The 18658-nt window shown below is 36.6% G+C and overlaps 1 protein-coding gene across 2 annotated transcripts in view; it reads right to left on the bottom strand.

Moving 5' to 3' along the window:
• Positions 1–18658, bottom strand: part of EXOC2 (exocyst complex component 2) — a 283378-nt gene that overhangs the window by 117268 nt on the left and 147452 nt on the right. For both annotated transcript variants that reach the window (XM_006931507.5, XM_003985860.5), the window contains exons 14-20: positions 15264–15329; positions 14938–15095; positions 14407–14528; positions 12922–12983; positions 1644–1724; positions 1126–1185; positions 384–445 (exon numbers count right to left, since the gene is read on the bottom strand). In XM_006931507.5, coding sequence (XP_006931569.1) covers positions 384–445; positions 1126–1185; positions 1644–1724; positions 12922–12983; positions 14407–14528; positions 14938–15095; positions 15264–15329 — 611 coding nt within the window. The remainder of the gene's footprint in view (positions 1–383; positions 446–1125; positions 1186–1643; positions 1725–12921; positions 12984–14406; positions 14529–14937; positions 15096–15263; positions 15330–18658) is intronic.

Raw genomic sequence — 18658 nt, 5'->3', positions numbered from 1 at the left:
CTAAAGGTTATCAACTAGGAGTTATATAATTTTCATTCTTATTATTTATACAACTTGTTCCTTTCAATAATTAGTAAGCTAATAAGGTGTTCAGTTTGCTCAACATGTCTCTAGTAATACTAATTAAGATGAGTTCAGAAGATAAATCATATAAAAAATATAGGTCAAATATATAAAAATATGATTTCTTTATTTTTTTTATTATTTTTTTTTAATATATGAAATTTATTGCCAAATTGGTTTCCATACAACACCCAGTGCTCATCCCAACATACGCAATCTATCTCTTCCATTGCGTTAGGATATAAGATCACATATAAAACATTATTCTGTATTTTTAATCTTCCTAAATACATCAATGAGGTTAGTGTTAGTTTACTTACTGTGTAGTATCTACATCTGCATCAGGCTTAGTGCTCAACTGTTCCAGACAGTATATAAAAATCTAAGTCAAAAATAAGAAGTTTCAGTGGCATGAACTCTTAGATACTGATATATCTGGACATTAAAACTAATTTTATGTAAATAAAAAACCAGAAATATATATACTGTGTTATATATGTATGTACGCATGTATATCTCCCAGAAGTGATAGAATATATATCCTATATAACTGTTTATGTATGCTCTGGGTATATATATGACAATGTATATAACATAAGTGATGGTCAATTAAAAGCATCTGTGTTTTTCTCTGACTATAAAATCTTGAATATATTTTAGGAAAAAGACCTTTTCCTTCCTCTCATCCACTCAGTCACATGCTCAACTTTATTAATGTCCTGACTAAGCGCTGGTTCCAATCAAAGAATTTCATACTCTAGATACGGTATAAACAACTATCACATCATTGTATTTGTGCTCTAAGAGAAATAAACGTAAAGTACAATGAGAACACAAAAAAAGCAAGTATAATATAAAGGGGTATTGCTAGAATAAGTTGGAATTAACCATACCTTGAACTTTATTTTTGTTACCTTACTTCCTATAAACTATTATGGACTCAGATAAGATGAAAAAATAATACACATTCAATATATGTTATACATGTATTATTAATAGGAGGAAGTTTACTATAATTTGCATTATTTCAGGCTTCAGGGCATCAGTACTTTTACATATTACCTGCATGATATTGATGCTGAGTTGACAAACCTCCTCCTGTGTTTTAGGTTGTTGAAAGACCTATAAGGAAGAATTTTAATGAAAGTTTTTAGATTTAGCTAAGAAAACAAAACTTTTTGTTTGTGAAGTTCCATATAAAAAAATCACTTATGGGAAACTGCTTCCAGTGTGGGTAACCTTACTCCAAAAGGGACAGATATGAAGAGCTGCCCTATAGGCAGTGTTTTGGCGCCTGTGTAAGACACTGGCATGGAGCTGGTTGACAACATCTAGGTCAGTTATTCTCTCTGTATACAAAGTGCCAACAATTCCAAGTACTCTACCTACAACACTTATATTCACATTTTAACTTCTATCCGCCTATCTGGGAACCAAGAAATCGACACACAAAATCAAATAAAACAAATAAGTATCTGAGGGAAAAGGTCTTTTGTGCTGAAATGACTCATTTACAACTGTGATTCCCAAGGGTTCCTGGGAAAGTCTGAAATAGAAGTTGAATTTAATAGAAAACTTACACTGGCTTCTCCAGGCTTGCACTCTACAACTCCTTTAAGTGACTGCAGAGAATGTATAATGCACTGTTCAAATTGACATGGCTGAAGGAAAAAAAAAAAAAAAAAGTACATTACCTTAAAATTCAAAAACAAGCAATGGTTATTAAGACATTTAACAGAAGCAAATTATGGCCCCAAACTCTCAATTTTACAGATTTATTGAAAGGAAAACAGATGCAAACAACTTGACAAATAATCTCCAACCCATCAAGATTTAGATTTGGCAAGTTTGCACTTAATATTTAAATATGGGTAAATCTTAACTCTAAAGTACATCTAATTCAAATAGAACAGAAATCAGGTATAATTAAAATTCTTCTTAAAAATCCTACTCTTCTAAGAGGGAAATGACTTGATGAAGAACAGATACAGCAAGTTTATATTTTAAACACTACTTTGAAGATATATTCTGAGCTCAATCTTCCAGATCTTTCACATCTCTGGTAGTGTTCAACAAAATTTAATGTTACTAATAATGATTTGTAGAAGGTCCAGGAAATTCAATTCAAAAGTCATTACAGTCATTTTTTATATACATAAAGTCATAAAATAAGTGAAGATATGTCCAACAACTGGCATTCAGATAAATCTGAATGAATTGTAACATCTTAGCTCCTACTGTACTTAAGGTTTCACTTTGTGCTAGGCATACTCTAAGTGATGGATATAGGAATAAGATTGAGTTCTCATTAAGTGTATGCTCTAGGATAAGAGTCACAACCAAAAAAGCCACAGTCAACAAAACTGTTACTTTTTACTAAAAAAAAAAAAAAATACAGAAATAAGTCAACTACAAACTAGAGTAAGTGCCATGGGAAAAAAAAAAAAAAAAACAGAACTCAGAAATGATGATGATGGAGGGGAATCTGCTCTAACTAAGATGGTCAAAGAAGAGCTCCCTTAGACAGTGAGAACATTTAAGTGGAGACTTGAAGGGCAAGAGGACTCAGCGCCATAAAAGATAAGGGAAGGGAGTGGTGAGCTCAGGGAGACAGGGCAATATGTACACAGGCCAGGGAGGGCAGAGCCTAAAGGAACTGAGAAACCACAAGAACAGCAGTGCATCACAACCACTAGGCATGAGTTTGGCAGTACAAGATGAGGCTAAGGGTCTGGGTTTCACTCAGACAGAGGGCTGTATAAGACACATAGTTGAGGGGCGCCTGGGTGGCTCAGTCGGTTAAGCATCTGACTTCGGCTCAGGTCATGATCTTGCGGTTCGTGAGTTCAAGCCCCGCGTCGGGCTCTGTGCTGACAGCTCAGAGCCTGGAGCCTGTTTCAGATTCTGTGTCTCCCTCTCTCTCTCTCTGACCCTCCCCCGTTCATACTCTGTCTCAAAAATAAATAAACGTTAAAAAAAAAATTTTTTTTTAAAAAGGCACATAGTTGAATTAAAAAAAAAATCACTGTGCAAAAATCTGGAGTCAGAACCTCTCCTCACTACATGCTTCAATTTGTTAAAAGAGATTGGGGAAAAAAACTGAACAGAAGAGACAAGTTTATTTTCTTACAAAAAGGAACCCAGATTTAATGAAAGCTAAAATAGTGCCTCAACATAATGTTATTTTAATACTGCACTTTGAAGCCACCAGAGGGCACCATAAAAAAACAAAACAAAACAAAAAACAACTTCTAAGTACAAAAAAAAAAAAAAAGAATATGGGATAAAATACCAACTGCACAGAACTATTTCAAGAGGTATAATGTTTGTTAAATACCTTACCTAATGCCTCCAACTTACCCACCTCAAAAGGTAGGAAAATCTAAGAATAATGGTGAAAATTAAATCCAAAATTCAACTGTGGGTAATTAAACCTGTTGTTACCTGGATTTTTTGCATTAATATTTGGACTAGATTTTCTTAATTTCTTTTTATATCTACACTAATACAATAAATGGATAACACCAGAGAACTGAATTAGTTTCAGTTAAATTGGGAGTAATGATAGTCTAAACATCTGCTATTTATTTTTTCTAAAGAGAAGCAGTGCTATTTCTGCATATTGTCAGTGAATCGTCCAATTTAGCTGACTATAAGAGCTATCACAAATCATTCCAGTTCTTATGAAAGAAAAAAATTCTCAAAATTATCCAAATTGAAAAAAGCAGTACACATTTTCAATATGAAAAGAGAGCAGGATGCTTTCAAAAAAGCTGTTTCAGAGCACTGAAGTGAGGTTCAAATTAAATATACACTACTTCAGGGGTGCCTGGGTGGCTCAGTTGGTTGAGGGTCCGACTCTTGATTTCGAATCAGGGCCTTGGGATTGAACCCTGAGTGAGGCTTCACGCTGAAAATGTAGCCTGCTTAAGACTCTCACACTCCTCTGAAGGGTCTACCTCCCTCCAGGTGCTGCAGGCCCCTCCCCAGGGGACCACTGAAGAAAAAGCTATCTGAGCATGCTCCTCCCGCCCCTGTGCACCTTGCAGATCCACCCCAGCGAATAAGCCAGATCCCAATGAAGCGGCACCACAAGTCTGGCAGTGTGCAAAGAGCCCACACAGGGGCCACACCATTCCACAGTGAGTTCTGCCCCTGGGAGAGGGGAAGATAAGATACACACCAGTCAGACTGTGGCCCCAGTGGTGGGCTGGGGACAGACATCGGGTCTGATTGTGGCCCCGCCAACTAACACAAGTTACTCCAGACAACACAGGGGAAGTGCCTTGCAGTTCCGCACCACTCCAGGGACTAACCAAAATGACAAAACAGAAGAACTCTCCTCAAAAGAAACTCCTGGAAGTAGCGACAGCTAACGAATCGATCAAAAACGATTTAAGCAATATAAGAGAACAAGAATTTTGAATAATAGTCATAAAATTAATCGCTGGGTTTGAAAAAAGTATACAGGACAGCAGAGAATCTATTGCTACAGAGATCAAGCAACGAAGAAATAGTCATGAGGAGCTAAAAAATGCTATAAATGAGAAGCAAAATAAAATGGACACGACCACAGCTCAGATTGAAGAGGCAGAGGAGAGAATAAGTGAATTAGAAGATAAAATTATGGAAAAACAGGAAGCTGAGAAAAAAAGAGATTAAAAAAATCCAGGAGTTTGAGGGGAGAATTAGAGAACTAAGTGATGCAATCAAATGCAACAATATCCATATAATACGAATTCCAGAAGAGGAAGAAAGAGAGAAAGGGGCTGAAGGTGTATTTGAACAAATCATAGCTGAGAACATCCCTGATCTGGGGAAGGAAAAAGCACTGAAATCCAAGAGGCACAGAGAACTCCCTTCAGACGTAACTTGAATTGATCTTCTGCACGACATATCATAGTGAAACTGACAAAATACAATACAGAGAAAATTCTCAAAGCAGCTAGGCATAAACATGCTCTAACTTACAAAGGGAGACCCATAAGACCAGCGGCAGACCTATCTACTGAAACTTGGCAGGCCAGAAAGATATGACAGGAAATCTTCAATGTGATGAACAGAAAAAATATGCAGCTGAGAATCCTTTATCCAGCAAGTCTGTCATTCAGAACAGGAGGAGAGATAAAGATCTTCCCAAACACACAAAAACTGAAGGAATTCATCACCCCCAATTCATAGCCCTACAAGAGATCCTAAGGGGGATTCTGTGAGTTAAATGTTGCAAGGACCTCAAAGTACCAGAGACAACACTACAAGCATGAAACCTACAGACATCACAATGACTCTAAACCCATTGCTTTCAATAATAACACTGAATGTAAGTGGACTAAATGCTCCAAACAAAAGACACAGGGTATCAGCATGGGTAAAAAAAACAAGACCCATCTATTTGCTGTCTACAAGAGACTCATTTTAGACCTGAGGACACCTTCAGATTGAAACTGAGGGGATGGAGAACTATCTATCCACCATGCTACTGGAAGTCAAAAGAAAGCTGGAGTAGCCATACTTATATCAGACAAACTAGACTATAAATTGAAGGCTGTAACAAGAGATGAAAAAGGAGATTATATAATAATTACAGGGTCTATCCATCAGGAAGAGCTAACAATTATAAATGTCTATGCGCTGAATATGGGAGCCTTCAAATATATAAAACAATTACTCACAAACATAAGCAACCTTATTGATAAGAATGTGGTAATTGCAGGGGAGTTTAATACTCCAGTTACAACAATGGATAGATCACCTAGACACAGGATCAATAAAGAAACAAGGGCCCTGAAGGATACATCGGATCAGATGGACTTGACAGATATATTTAGAACTCTGCATCCCAAAGCAAAAGAATATACTTTCTTCCCGAGTGCACATGGAAAATTCTCCAAGACAGATCACATACTGGGTCACAAAACAGCCTTTCATAAGTATAAAAGAATTGAGATCATACCATGCACACTTTCAGACCACAATGCTATGAAATTTTAAATCAACCACAGTAAAAAGTCTGGAAAACCTCCAAAAGCATGGAGGTTAAAGAACACTCTACTAAAGAATGAATGGGTCAACCAGGCAATTAGAGAAGAAATTAAAACATATATGGAAACAAATGAAGATGAAAATACAACAATCCAAATGCTTCAGGATGCAGCGAAGGCAGTCCTGAGAGGAAAATACATTGCAATCCAGGCCTATCTCAAGAAACAAGAAAAATCCCAAATACAAAATCTAACAGCACACCTAAAGGAAATAGAAGCAGAACAGCAAAGACACCCCAAACCCAGCAGAAGAAGAGAAATAATAGAAATCAGAGCAGAAATAAACAATATAGAATCTAAAAAAACTGTAGAGCAGATCAACGAAACCAAGAGTTGGTTTTTTTGAAAAAATAAACAAAATTGATAAACCTCTAGCCAGGCTTCTCAAAAAGAAAAGGGAGATGACCCAAATAGATAAAATCATGAATGAAAATGGAATGATTACAACCAATCACTCAGAAATACAAGCAATTATCAGGGAATACTATGAAAAATTATATGCCAACAAACTGGACAACCTGGAAGAAATGGAAAAATTCCTAAACACCTACACACTTCCAAATCTCAAACAGGAAGAAATAGAAAGCTTGAACAGACCCATGACCAGCGAAGAAATTGAACCAGTTATCAAAAATCTCCCAACAAATAAGAGTCCAGGACGGATGGCCCCCTGGGGAATTCTACCAGATATTTAAAGCAGAGATAATACCTATCCTTCTGAACCTATTCCAAAAAATAGAAAGGGAAGGAAAACTTCCAGACTCATTCTATGAAGCCAGCATTACTTTGATCCATAAACCAGACAGAGACTCAGAAAAAAAAGAGAACTACAGGCCAATATCCCTGATGAAGATGGATGCAAAAATTCTCAAGAAGATACTAGCAAATCGAATTCAACAGCGTATACAAAGAATTATTCACCATGATCAAGTGGGATTCATTCCCGGGCTGCAGGGCTGGTTCAACATTCGTAAATCAATCAATGTGATACATCACATTAATAAAAGAAAAGAAAAAAAACACATGATCCTGTCTATCGATGCAGAAAAAGCATTTGACAAACTTCAGCATCCTTTCTTAATAAAAACCCCCGAGAAAGTTGGGATAGAAGGAACATACTTAAATATACTAAAAGCCATTTGTGAAAAGCCCACACCTAATATCATCCTCAATGGGGAAAAACTGAGAGCTTTCTCCCTGAGATCAGGAACAGGAGTGGACAGGGATGTCCACTCTCACCGCTGTTGTTTAACATAGTGTTGGAAGTACTAGCGTCAGCAATCAGACAACAAAAAGAAATCAAAGGCATCAAAATTGGCAAAGATGAAGTTAAGCTTTCACTTTTTGCAGATGACATGATACTATACATGGAAAATCCGACAGACTCCACCAAAAGTCTGCTAGAACTGATACATGAATTCAGCTGTCGCAGGATACAAAATCAACGTTCACAAATCAGTTGCATTCTTATACACTACTAATGAAGCAACAGAAAGACAAATAAAGAAACTGATCCCATTCACAATTGCACCAAGAAGCATAAAATACCTAGGAATAAACCTAACCAAAGATGTAAAAGATCTGTATGTTGAAAACTATAGAAAGCTTATGAAGGAAACTGAAGAAGATACAATGAAATGGAAAAACATTCTGTGTTCATGCATTGGAAGAATAAATATTGTTAAAATGTCGATACTACCCAAAGCTATCTACACATTCAATGCAATCCCAATCAAAATTGCACCAGCATTCTTCTCGAAGCTAGGACAAGCAATCCTAAAATTCATATGGAACCACAAAAGGCCCCGAATAGCCAAAGTAATATTGAAGAAGAAGACCAAAGCAGGAGGCATCACAATCCCAGACTTTATCCTCTACTACAAAGCTCTAATCATCAAGACAGCATGGTATTGGCACAAAAACAGACACATAGACCAATGGAATAGAATAGAAACCCCAGAACTAGACCCACAAAAGTATGGACAACTAATCTTTGACAAAGCAGGAAAGAATATCCAATGGAAAAAAAACAGAGTCTTTAACAAATGGTGCTGGGAGAACTGGACAGCAACATGCAGAAGATTGAAACTAGACCACTTTCTCACACCATTCACAAAAATAAACTCAAAATGGATAAAGGACCTGAATGTGAGACAGGAAACCATCAAAACCCTAGAGGAGAAAGCAGGAAAAAACCTCTCTGACCTCAGCCGCAGCAATTTCTTACTTGACACATCCCCAAAGGCAACGGAATTAAAAGCAAAAATGAATTACTGGGACGTCATGAAGATAAAAAGCTTCTGCACAGCAAGGGAAACAATCAACAAAACTAAAAGGTAACCAACGGAATGAGAAAAGATATTTGCAAATGACATATTGGACAAAGGGCTAGTATCCAAAACCTATAAAGAGCTCACCAACTCCACACCCAAAAAACAAATAATCCAGTGAAGAAATGGGCAGAAAACATGAATAGACACAGATGGCCAACAGACACACGAAAAGATGCTCAACATTGCTCCTTATCAGGGAAATACAAATCAAAACCACACTCAGATATCACCTCACACCAAAATGAACAAACAGGAGACTACAGATGCTGGCGAGGATGTGGAGAAATGGGAAGCCTCCTGCACTGTTGGTGGGAATGCAAACTGGTGCAGCCACTCTGGAAAACAGTGTGGAGGTTCCTCAAAAAATTAAAAATAGACCTACCCTATGACCCAGCAGTATCACTGCTAGGAATTTACCCAAGGGATACAGGAGTCCTGATGCATAGGGGCACTTGTACCCCAATGTTCATAGCAGCACTCTCAACAATAGCCAAATTATGGAAAGAGCCTAAATGTCCATCAACTGATGAATGGATAAAGAAATTGTGGTTTATATACACAACGGAATACTACGTAGCAATGAGAAAGAATGAAATATGGCCTTTTGTAGCAACATGGATGGAACTGGAAAGTGTTATGCTAAGTGAAGTAAGTCATACAGAGAAGGACAGATTCCATATGTTTTCACGCCTACGTGGATCCTGAGAAACTTAACAGAAGACCATGGGGGAGGGGAAGGAAAAAGAAAAACAAACAAACAAAAAAAAAGGTTAGAGAGGGAGCCAAACCATAAGAGACTCTTAGAAACTGAGAACAAACTGAGGGTTGATGGGGGGTGGGGGGTGGGTGATGGGTATTTAGGAGGGCACCTGTTGGGATGAGCACTGGGTTTTGTATGGAAACCAATCTGACAATAAATTTCATATTAAAAAAAAAAAAGATGCTCAGTCTCTCTCCAACACTCCTCATTCATGTTCTCTCTCTTAAAAAGCAAACATAGGAGAGACCTAAACCTTATTAAACAAATAAATAATAAACAAACTTCAGCTGAAATAAGTCATAGTGAGGCAAAGTGTAATGTTCATTTCATTTATTTTTTTTTAATATATGTTTATTTTTGAGAGAGAGACAGAGTGTGAGCAGGGGAGGGGAAGAGAGAGAGGGAGGCAGAGTCCAAAACAGGCTCCAGGCTCTGAGCTGTCAGCACAGAGCCCGACATGGGGCTTGAACCCATGAACCGTGAGATCATGACCTGAGCTGAAGTAGGTAGCTTCATTGACTGAGCCACGCAGGCCCCTCTTTTTTTCTGTTTTGTTTAATGTTTATTTATTTTCTTCAGAGAAAGTGCTACCAGCATGAAGCCCGATGCAGGGCTCGATCTCACAAACCATGAGATCATGACCTGAGCCAAAACAAGAGTTGGGTACTTAAATGACTGAACCACCCAGGTGCCCCTATGTTACATATTTTTTTACCTACATCTGGCTAGACGATATAATGGCTGACATCAGAAGGGTAACTTTCTCTGGGTCATTCATCCACAAAGTTTAGTCTTCTAGCTTGTATGTGTGACAAACATGAAATTAGTTATTCTATGGTTCCAGTTTCTTACTATTATAGTCAAACTTTAAGTGGACTACAAACAAGTTTCTATGGTAAACATTTCAAAGTATTTTAAAGAGGTTTATCTATTATAATCAAACAACCAAAGTTAGATGTGGCAGCTACCAGATAAGCACTAACTGGGAGAGGGAGAAAGTGGCTTCTTTAAGACTGCATGGCTAATGGGGTGCCGGGCTAGGTCAGTCAGAAGATCATGTGACCCTCAATCTCAGGGTCATGAGTTTCAGTCCCACATTGGGTGCAACGATTAAATAAATAAACTTAAAAAAAAGAAGAAAAAAGATTGCATGGCTGTTATGTGACAGAACTATGGACTGAACCAGATTATGATTCCAAATCCAGGGCAGCACATTTTCCTCCATATCAGCACTGTTCAAAAGAAGTATAATGTGAGCCACAAACATAAGTCATATATATAATTTAAGAGTTTCCAGTAAACACATTAAGAATATTAAAAGAAAAATTGATTTTAATATAATTCAGGTTATGCAATATACCAAAATATTATATCATCATGTAATCAATAAAAAGTTGAGATATTTCACATTCTTTCTTTGTACTGAGTCTTATACAAACCATGTCTATAATGACTGCTATATTGGATATTGGACCATGCAGGTCTACTCTACGTCTCCTTTCTCTAAATATTTAGTATGACAGAATTAGCTATAGGATAGTTTGTATATAAGCACTAATAATTATGAAAAGTAGAATAAACCAAATAAAAGTAGTTTTTATTAAAAATAAATCCTTTAAAATATAATTGTATTTATTAAAACTAAATTTCCCTCATTTCAAACATGATTTAATTTACAAAAATTTGTAAGTAAGCACTGATGTTCTAAACCACATTGTTATATAAAGGTATATTTTAGTGTACTTAGGAGGGATAGGAGGAAAGAATTTCAACTTGTCAAAAATTTCTCAACTCCCAAAGTAAGACTGTCAATAGGAAGTATACAATTATTTCAAAAAGTACAGCAATTTGAAGAACTGAAGAAATATTACATGAGATCATTCTGTCTCAACAACTTCACTCACCGTGATTTTGTAAATTTGGGCAAGTCAAAACCATTTTATTCTAATTTCCTCACCTACTAAACAGGCAGAAACCTGACTGCCTCCTTCAGATTTATTTTCTCCATTTTTCTTACTAAGGTAAAACAGAAATTGTTGGGATTAGCAATGTGCTCTGCTAAGAAACAAAAAAAACAAAAAAAGAAAAACAACTGCATTTTTCCAGCCTCCACAGTAGATAGGGATGGGCATGTGAATCAATTCTAGCCAATTAGATGTGGGAAGAATTGTCAGCTATGGCTCCTGAAAAAGTGCTGGACTTTTCTCATGACAGAAATAAGGCCATGGTGGTTGGAAAGGCAATAGCATTCCTTTGATCATGAGGCCATTGTGAGACAAAAGCCACAATAAAGATCACAAAGAAGAAAGTCAGAAGGAGCCTTGTGTACTGATTGCATGATTAAGCTGCCACACCAGTCCTAATTTCTTTAATATTAGAAGAAAAGGAAATGCCCATCTCCTTTAAAGACCCTGGATGTTTTAGCAGCTGAATGTCAATTTAACTGACACACCCACCTACAGGATCATTGTGGGAATCCATGAAACAGATGTGAAAACATGATAAATCATGAAAACTATTTTCAAAAGTATTTTGATAATCTATAAGTCCCATCTAAACAGATGATGACTCTAAAATGAATAGACCATGTTTATAATTGCCTGCCTGACCCATGTATATATCTGGAGAGGTTAGTTATTGTTGGTTTGTTTTATTTTGGCTTAGGGGTCAGCAACAGAATTTTTTTTTCCCATTCTGCTTTTCTGAAAAATTCAAGTTACTGGGAAACTTAGAATGAAGCACAATCTGTTTTATTTTTTTAACTTATTGTCAAGTTAGCTAATATACAGTGTATATACAGTGTGCTCTTGGCTTTGGGAGTAGATTCCCATGATTCATCACTTACCATACAACACCCAGTGCTCATCCCAACAACTGCTCTCCTCAATGTCCATCACCCATTTTCCCCTCTCCCCTGCCAGCCCTGGCACCAACCCTTAGTTTGTTCTCTGTATTTAAGAGTCTCTTATGGTTTTCCTCCCTCCCTGTTTGAACTATTTTTCCCCCTACCTTTCCCCTATGGTCTTCTGTTAAGTTTCTCAAATTCCACATATGAGTGAAAACATATGGTATCTATCTTTCTATGACTCACTTATTTCACTTAGCATAATACCCTCCAGTTCCATCCACATTGTTGTAAATGGCCAGATTTCATTCTTTCTCATTGCCAAGTAGTATTCCATTGTATATATAAACCACATCTTCTTTATCCATTCATCAATTGATGGACATTTGGGCTTTTCCCATAATTTGGCTATTGTTGACAGTGCTACTCTAAACATTGGAGTGCATGTGCTCCTATGGATCAGCACTCCTGTATCCTTTGGATAAATTCCTAGTAGTGCTATTGCTGGGTTGCAGGGTAATTCTATTTTTTTTTGAGGAACCTCCACACTAGTTTCCAGAGTGGCTGCACCAGTTTGCATTCCCACCAACAGCTGAAGCACAATCTATTTTAAAATGTAATGCAAATAAAATATAGTGACACATGATGAAGAAAGAGCACGCTAAAAGAAATCCACTGCTTTTATTAATTTTTAAATATTTGTAGTGTTAAGCAAAAATGAGTCTAAAAAAGAAAACTTTAAGAAATTTATTTTTCTGTTTCCAGAGATGATTTAGAATTACAATGCAAAGAACATATGCTCCCTATTAATAAAATTAGTCATTTATTTTGAATATTATATACATTAACCATTAATCATTGAAAAGTATTTAAACTTACAAGAGAAGTCAGTCCTTCATTATCGACAATCCAGTCTTCCTTTTCAGCTAATCTCTTTATTTCTGCAGGGAAAATAAGCACACAGTACTTTTTATTTTAATTTCTCATTGAACTTTATATAAATAAAAATCTGTAAGGGTCATGGTTTTTCATTATTTTATATAGATTTGTTAAAAAAAATGGAAGTAGGTAATAGGCATAAGACATATTTCTGGTAGACTCAAGTTTTTAAATGTGTATTGTTTTTCTGGAAATTTTTAATAAAACATTAATGTAAATAAATTTAGCCCCAATTGTAGACTGCTAGGCTAGGCTTAATGACAACTTTTGACAATGGTTTATTACTTAAAGAGGACTCTTGATAATATTCAATATGTACAAAATAAGCTACAAAATGTTTTTTCCCAAAATATCTGATGAAAAATTTATATTGTTTTAATCCTATATACTTTTGATGACTGGCACTATGATTCTCACTTGGCTAAAGGAATCCTACCTGTCCAAACCTTTAGCATTTCATGCTGTCTCAGGTCCTTGTGGGGAACAAGTAAATGAATTCAGAGGATACTGCTGTTTCTCACCTGGATTCTACTCCTTTTCTGTTGACACAGTATATTTAGTCACCAATTCTTAGAGATGTGACCTTCTTACTCAAAAGTCTTGGTGACAGATAGTTATGGCGTATGTCATTTATTATTGATGTTCTTGATTGTTTTCAACGATATTTAATATCCAGAAGGTGGCTTTGTAAAGATAACTTTGTTTTTTATGATTGTGTATACAAAATTTTTCCTGAAAATTCTAAAATGTATAAAGAAAACAAGCATCACCTATAATTTCTACTATGCAGAAAACTATTATTTACCTTTCTTCTGATTTCACATTCGTATTTCTAAATATTTAAAATGCACACACATTTTCAAAACTGGGATCATATGTTATATTCATTTTATACTATACTTTTTCTACTTAACATTTGCCATAAGAATGTTCTTATATCCTTAAATATTTTCAAATATATCCACCTTAATTTATGCATGGTCTGGCATCTCAAGTAAATAGATTTGAAAAGATATTCAAAGAAGGAAAAAAATGCCTGGGTGGCTCAGTGGGTTAAGCATCTGACTTCAGCTCAGGTCATGATCTCATGATGGGTTCATGGGTTCAAGCCCTGCATCAGGTTCTGTGCTGACAGCTCAGAACCTGGAGAGGCTGCTTCAGATTCCGTGTCTCTTTCTCTCTCTCTCTCTCTCTCTCTGCCCCTCCCCATCTCGTGCTTTGTCTCTTGCTCTCTCAAAAATAAATAAACATTAAAAAAAAAAAAAAAGAAGAAGGAAAAAATTCTATTGAGCAGCTACTGGTGATCTAAAATATTCAAGTTTCCATAAAAGGAATTTTCTCATTTTCAAGGATTAGGAGCTACAAAGAGGTGGGATATTCAGATAATCATTGTCTAGCAAATGTCATCAATTTCTCTTAACATACCTTCCGCTGTATGTTGCAATGTGACCATCACACAACGTACTCGGAGATCTAAAATGAGATCCTGGATAGTCTGTAACATGTCATTAGGAATTTCAAGGGCAGTCAACGATTCATAAGTAAGCCTGTAAAAGAGACACAACAAAACAAAAGTGAGCAGAGTGAGATCTCAAAGCAATTCCTGTCATCAGTTTGGCCACTCTATATAATGATGCATTATGGAGGTTATAAGCTACAATATTATACTGAAAGCAAGGGCAAAGTAAGACCATAACAAGAATTTTAATACAACAGTAACACTGAAATAATAAAAAAGATGCACATTCAGTAGGATATTCTCATCAAATGTAAGAAACAGGAAGGTTTAGGAGCTCAGGTGCTCTAGCACTGAGGAATATACTGAGGAAGTACTAGAGGCAAAAGGACAGAGTAAAATTCTTTGTTGAACATGTTTTTCTTTTTTTTCAAAAAGGCAAAAAAAAATTTACCCCTTTTTAGAAGACATTCTTGTTAAAAAAGATATTCCATATTTACCTTATGGTCTGGATGACATGAGCAAGCCACTGTCCTGACAGCTCAGACTTCACCTCCCAGCCTCCATACTGCCTCACTCCACACTCTGGGATGCTAAGTGGGAGCAGGGCTCCACGGATCAACTTCACAAGACACTGCATTACTTCTTGAATCATTTTCTAGACAATGATGAAAGTAAAACTGCATTAAAAGTCATTAATTTGATTAAATCAACTAAAGGACTCTGCCTGAACAATGATGAATAGTTCGAACATAAAGTTTTCTAGCAACTTTGGTTGAGAAAATCCTATCTTGTGAAAAAGTCTACACGCTTATCCTTAACTTACCTTAAAATCATTTTGTCTTTGCCTTACATTCTTCGATCTTTCAATCTGGCCTGATTTCTCTGCAGTCTTAAAAATCAAAACAGCAAAATAAAATATATTAGTTATCTCTAGAAATAATGTATAAAAATAAGAAATACTTTAGCAGCTGTATATAAAGAGAGCATTGTATACGGTTGTAACTTGATTAAAAGGAATGTATAAGACAAAATCTAAGTTTGTGACTTAAAAACAGACTTAATTAGAAAACCTTTCTTATTCCAACAAGAAGTTACTTATCCTCCTAAAACCTTTAAGTGCAATTCGTATAAATAAACCTAAGCATTAAGCTGAAATTACCTTTATCGTAGGTGAATTTCATGTGCCATGCTCATCAACAATTTTATATATTGTTAAGCCTAAATCATACCCAAGACAACATTTTCAACCTTATTTTTCATTAGCTGGTACAGAAGTAAAAGGAAGAGTAAACTCTGGATTAATGTCTAAGAATCTTAGGATATCCATTCCCTTCCCTTAAACATTTATAAATAAGCATTATATTTGGCATTTTATTTTTACAAAACTAAAAGTCACGATTCTTCTTTCAGGGATTTTACTGTCTAATTTAGGAGAGAATATATTCTAGAATCCTAGAATTAAATTTTTATTTGTTTCCTGCTAGCCGTACTTTCCTTTGATATTCCTTTCTCCTTAAAGTAATATTTGGAAGACTACACTGATTAAAACAGAAATCTATTCAATTGGATTTCATTTAACTTTTTATTCCCAAATTTTCTAACAACTAAATATTACCATATAACATGCCTGGGAAGGGCAAGCCTAGAAAACTTTCCAAATAAAGGAAAAATAACAAGATGGTATGATGTAAACGAAAATTCTGATAATTCATTAACATAATGCAAAATTATCCTTTAAAGTTGAAATGCTTATGTATTATTGGTTAGAGACATGTCAAAAGAACTTTCAAGTTAAGAACAACTGCATTATAGGGGCGCCTGGATAGCTCAGTCAGTTAAGTGCCCAACTCTTGATTTAGGCTGAGGTCAAGATCTCACAGTTTGTGAGTTTGAGCCCCACACCCGACTCCTCATTGACTGTGGAGCCTGCGTGCGATTCTCTCTCTCTGCCCTTCTACCCCTCTCTCAAAATAAACTTAAAAAAAAAAAAAGATTATAAATGATTATGATTCTGACATCAAGTTGATTTTAAAATACAATGTTATATATATCTTTTGTATAAGCTAGAGAAACAATGTATAGAGTTCATTATTATGATGAATATTACTAATGTGAATGACTAAAAGAAGGGTAAGGATTGCTAAATGTTTTCGACAAAAACCATCAGATGTACCTAATAAAAAGCGGTCAACATACATACACATACATACCTCTTCAGGCTCTGATTTACATTTATTTTACAATTTTATATTAAATTGTAGCTTTTTATCATTTAAAAACATTTTTTGGGGGTGCTTGGGTGGCTCAGTCGGTTGAACGCTCAACTTTGGCTCAGATCATGATCTCATGATCAGGAGTTTGAGCACTGTGTCGGGCTCTGTGCTGACAGCTCAGAGCTTGGACCCTGCTTCAGATACTGTGTCTCTGGCTCTCTCTGCCCCTCCCCCACTCGCACTCTCTCAAAAATAAACATTTAAAAAAAATTTTTTTTTTTTAATTTTAACATTTATTTTTGAGAGACAGACAGAGAGTGAGCGGGGAAGGGGCAGACAGAATCCAAAGCAGGCTCCAGGCTCTGAACAAGCTGTCAGCACAGAGCCTGATACAAGGCTCAAACCCAGGAACTGTAAGATCATGACCTGAGCCGAAGTTGGATGCTCAACTGACTGAGCCATCCAGGCGTTCCTACCATTTTGTCTTTGTAGAAATGCATGTTTGCTTTAAAAGATAAAAGTTTAATTTTTGAAAAATCTCAACCTAAAATTCACTTCAGTAATGTCAATAAGCCAATTCCTAAAATTTACTAGGCAACAACACTCAAAATTCTTTGAACACCAGGATTTAATTCAGAAGCTGATGTTTTTGTCCCTTTATTTTTAAGACAAATGAGAAGTAATTAAAGTGTTTTAAAGCAACAGTGAGAACTGACTAGAGGGGCTAATATTAGGAGCACAGCCAGCCAGGAGGATGCTACACTAACCAGGTGAGCAATCACAGCACCTTAGACAAAAGGAGGTGGAGCATGAACTCCTGTTGATGGCTTAGCCACAGGCTTCCAAGGTAGAGTAAACTGATCATGGCAATTCTACTGGGTGTTGCAGTGAGAAAGGAGAGATGATGTCAAGAATGACTGCCATCTGAGTCATGACTACTCAGGTAAGTCCAACCAGCCTTGAATGTCTGTTAGCCTACTTTCTGTTTCTGTCAAGTGTGATGCTCTGATTCAAAGTAACACTTTGGGCAGTATAGTGGCCTAGGTGTAGAAAAACAAATGAATGGCCACAGCCTTACTGAGGTGATAAATTAACTATTCTCTAAATACTGCAGTTTGTCAGGTCTTAGTCCTAGGCACTTTTTTCTCTATACACTCTCACTAATTCATTCTCATGGCCTCAAATATCATTTCTATGTAATGCCTTCCTATTTTGGATTCTGCACTCAATTCCAACATGTGTGGGTAGGGGTAGGGGCCTCCCCTTAAAAACAAGCAGTTTTCCAGATACCAGCTGTGAGAAGTGACATGATTCATTTTCAGAAATACCAGATAAAAGCTGTGCTGTCTAGTAGCAAGAAATTTACAACCTATTGGAAATGCGTACGAACTGCCCGCCAAAAATGCAGTCCCAAACCCTTAAGACACTGCACTTCCTGGTTCCTCTTCCCCACCCCCTCTCCATTTTGCAGGCTTATTTTTCGCAGGCTTCACAATGAGTATGCATCAGAGAACTGAAGTCTCTGTGTCACCTCAAGGAATGTACATTTGTTCCAAACAGACTACTTTTTGGCCTTACAAGGGCATAGGTGACTTCCCAGTAAGGCTATAACCTCTGTAGTACTCAGCCAATGAGGAATCAGGAGAAGGACTTCATGCTAGGAGATAAACTGCCTACTGTAACTGCCACCCACTCTTGCAAAAGTGTTGATTTAAAGCCTTGCTTCACTGTGCTCCGAGTCTCTGCATCCCTCCTTTGATTGGGACAGTGGGCTTATTTGTCACACCAGCTGAGTGTCCTACAATTCAACTCACTTCTGACACTCTCTACCTGGGAATAAAGTGAGATCCCACAGGTAAGGGCTTAGTCCTACAAGATTTGTGCCACCCCCTCCCCCTAACACTTAGATGCCAATTTCAAGACCAGGTTGTTACCTGTGCTTCTGACCTACTGGCTATATAGATTGGACATTCCCATGACTTGCTGCCTAGGTTCAAATAATTTG

This window comes from Felis catus, chromosome B2 (genome assembly GCF_018350175.1).
Source record: "Felis catus isolate Fca126 chromosome B2, F.catus_Fca126_mat1.0, whole genome shotgun sequence".
Lineage (NCBI taxonomy): Eukaryota > Metazoa > Chordata > Mammalia > Carnivora > Felidae > Felis > Felis catus.
The sequence above is the reverse complement of the archived record's forward strand: the minus strand, read 5'-3'. Positions and strand labels throughout refer to the sequence as shown.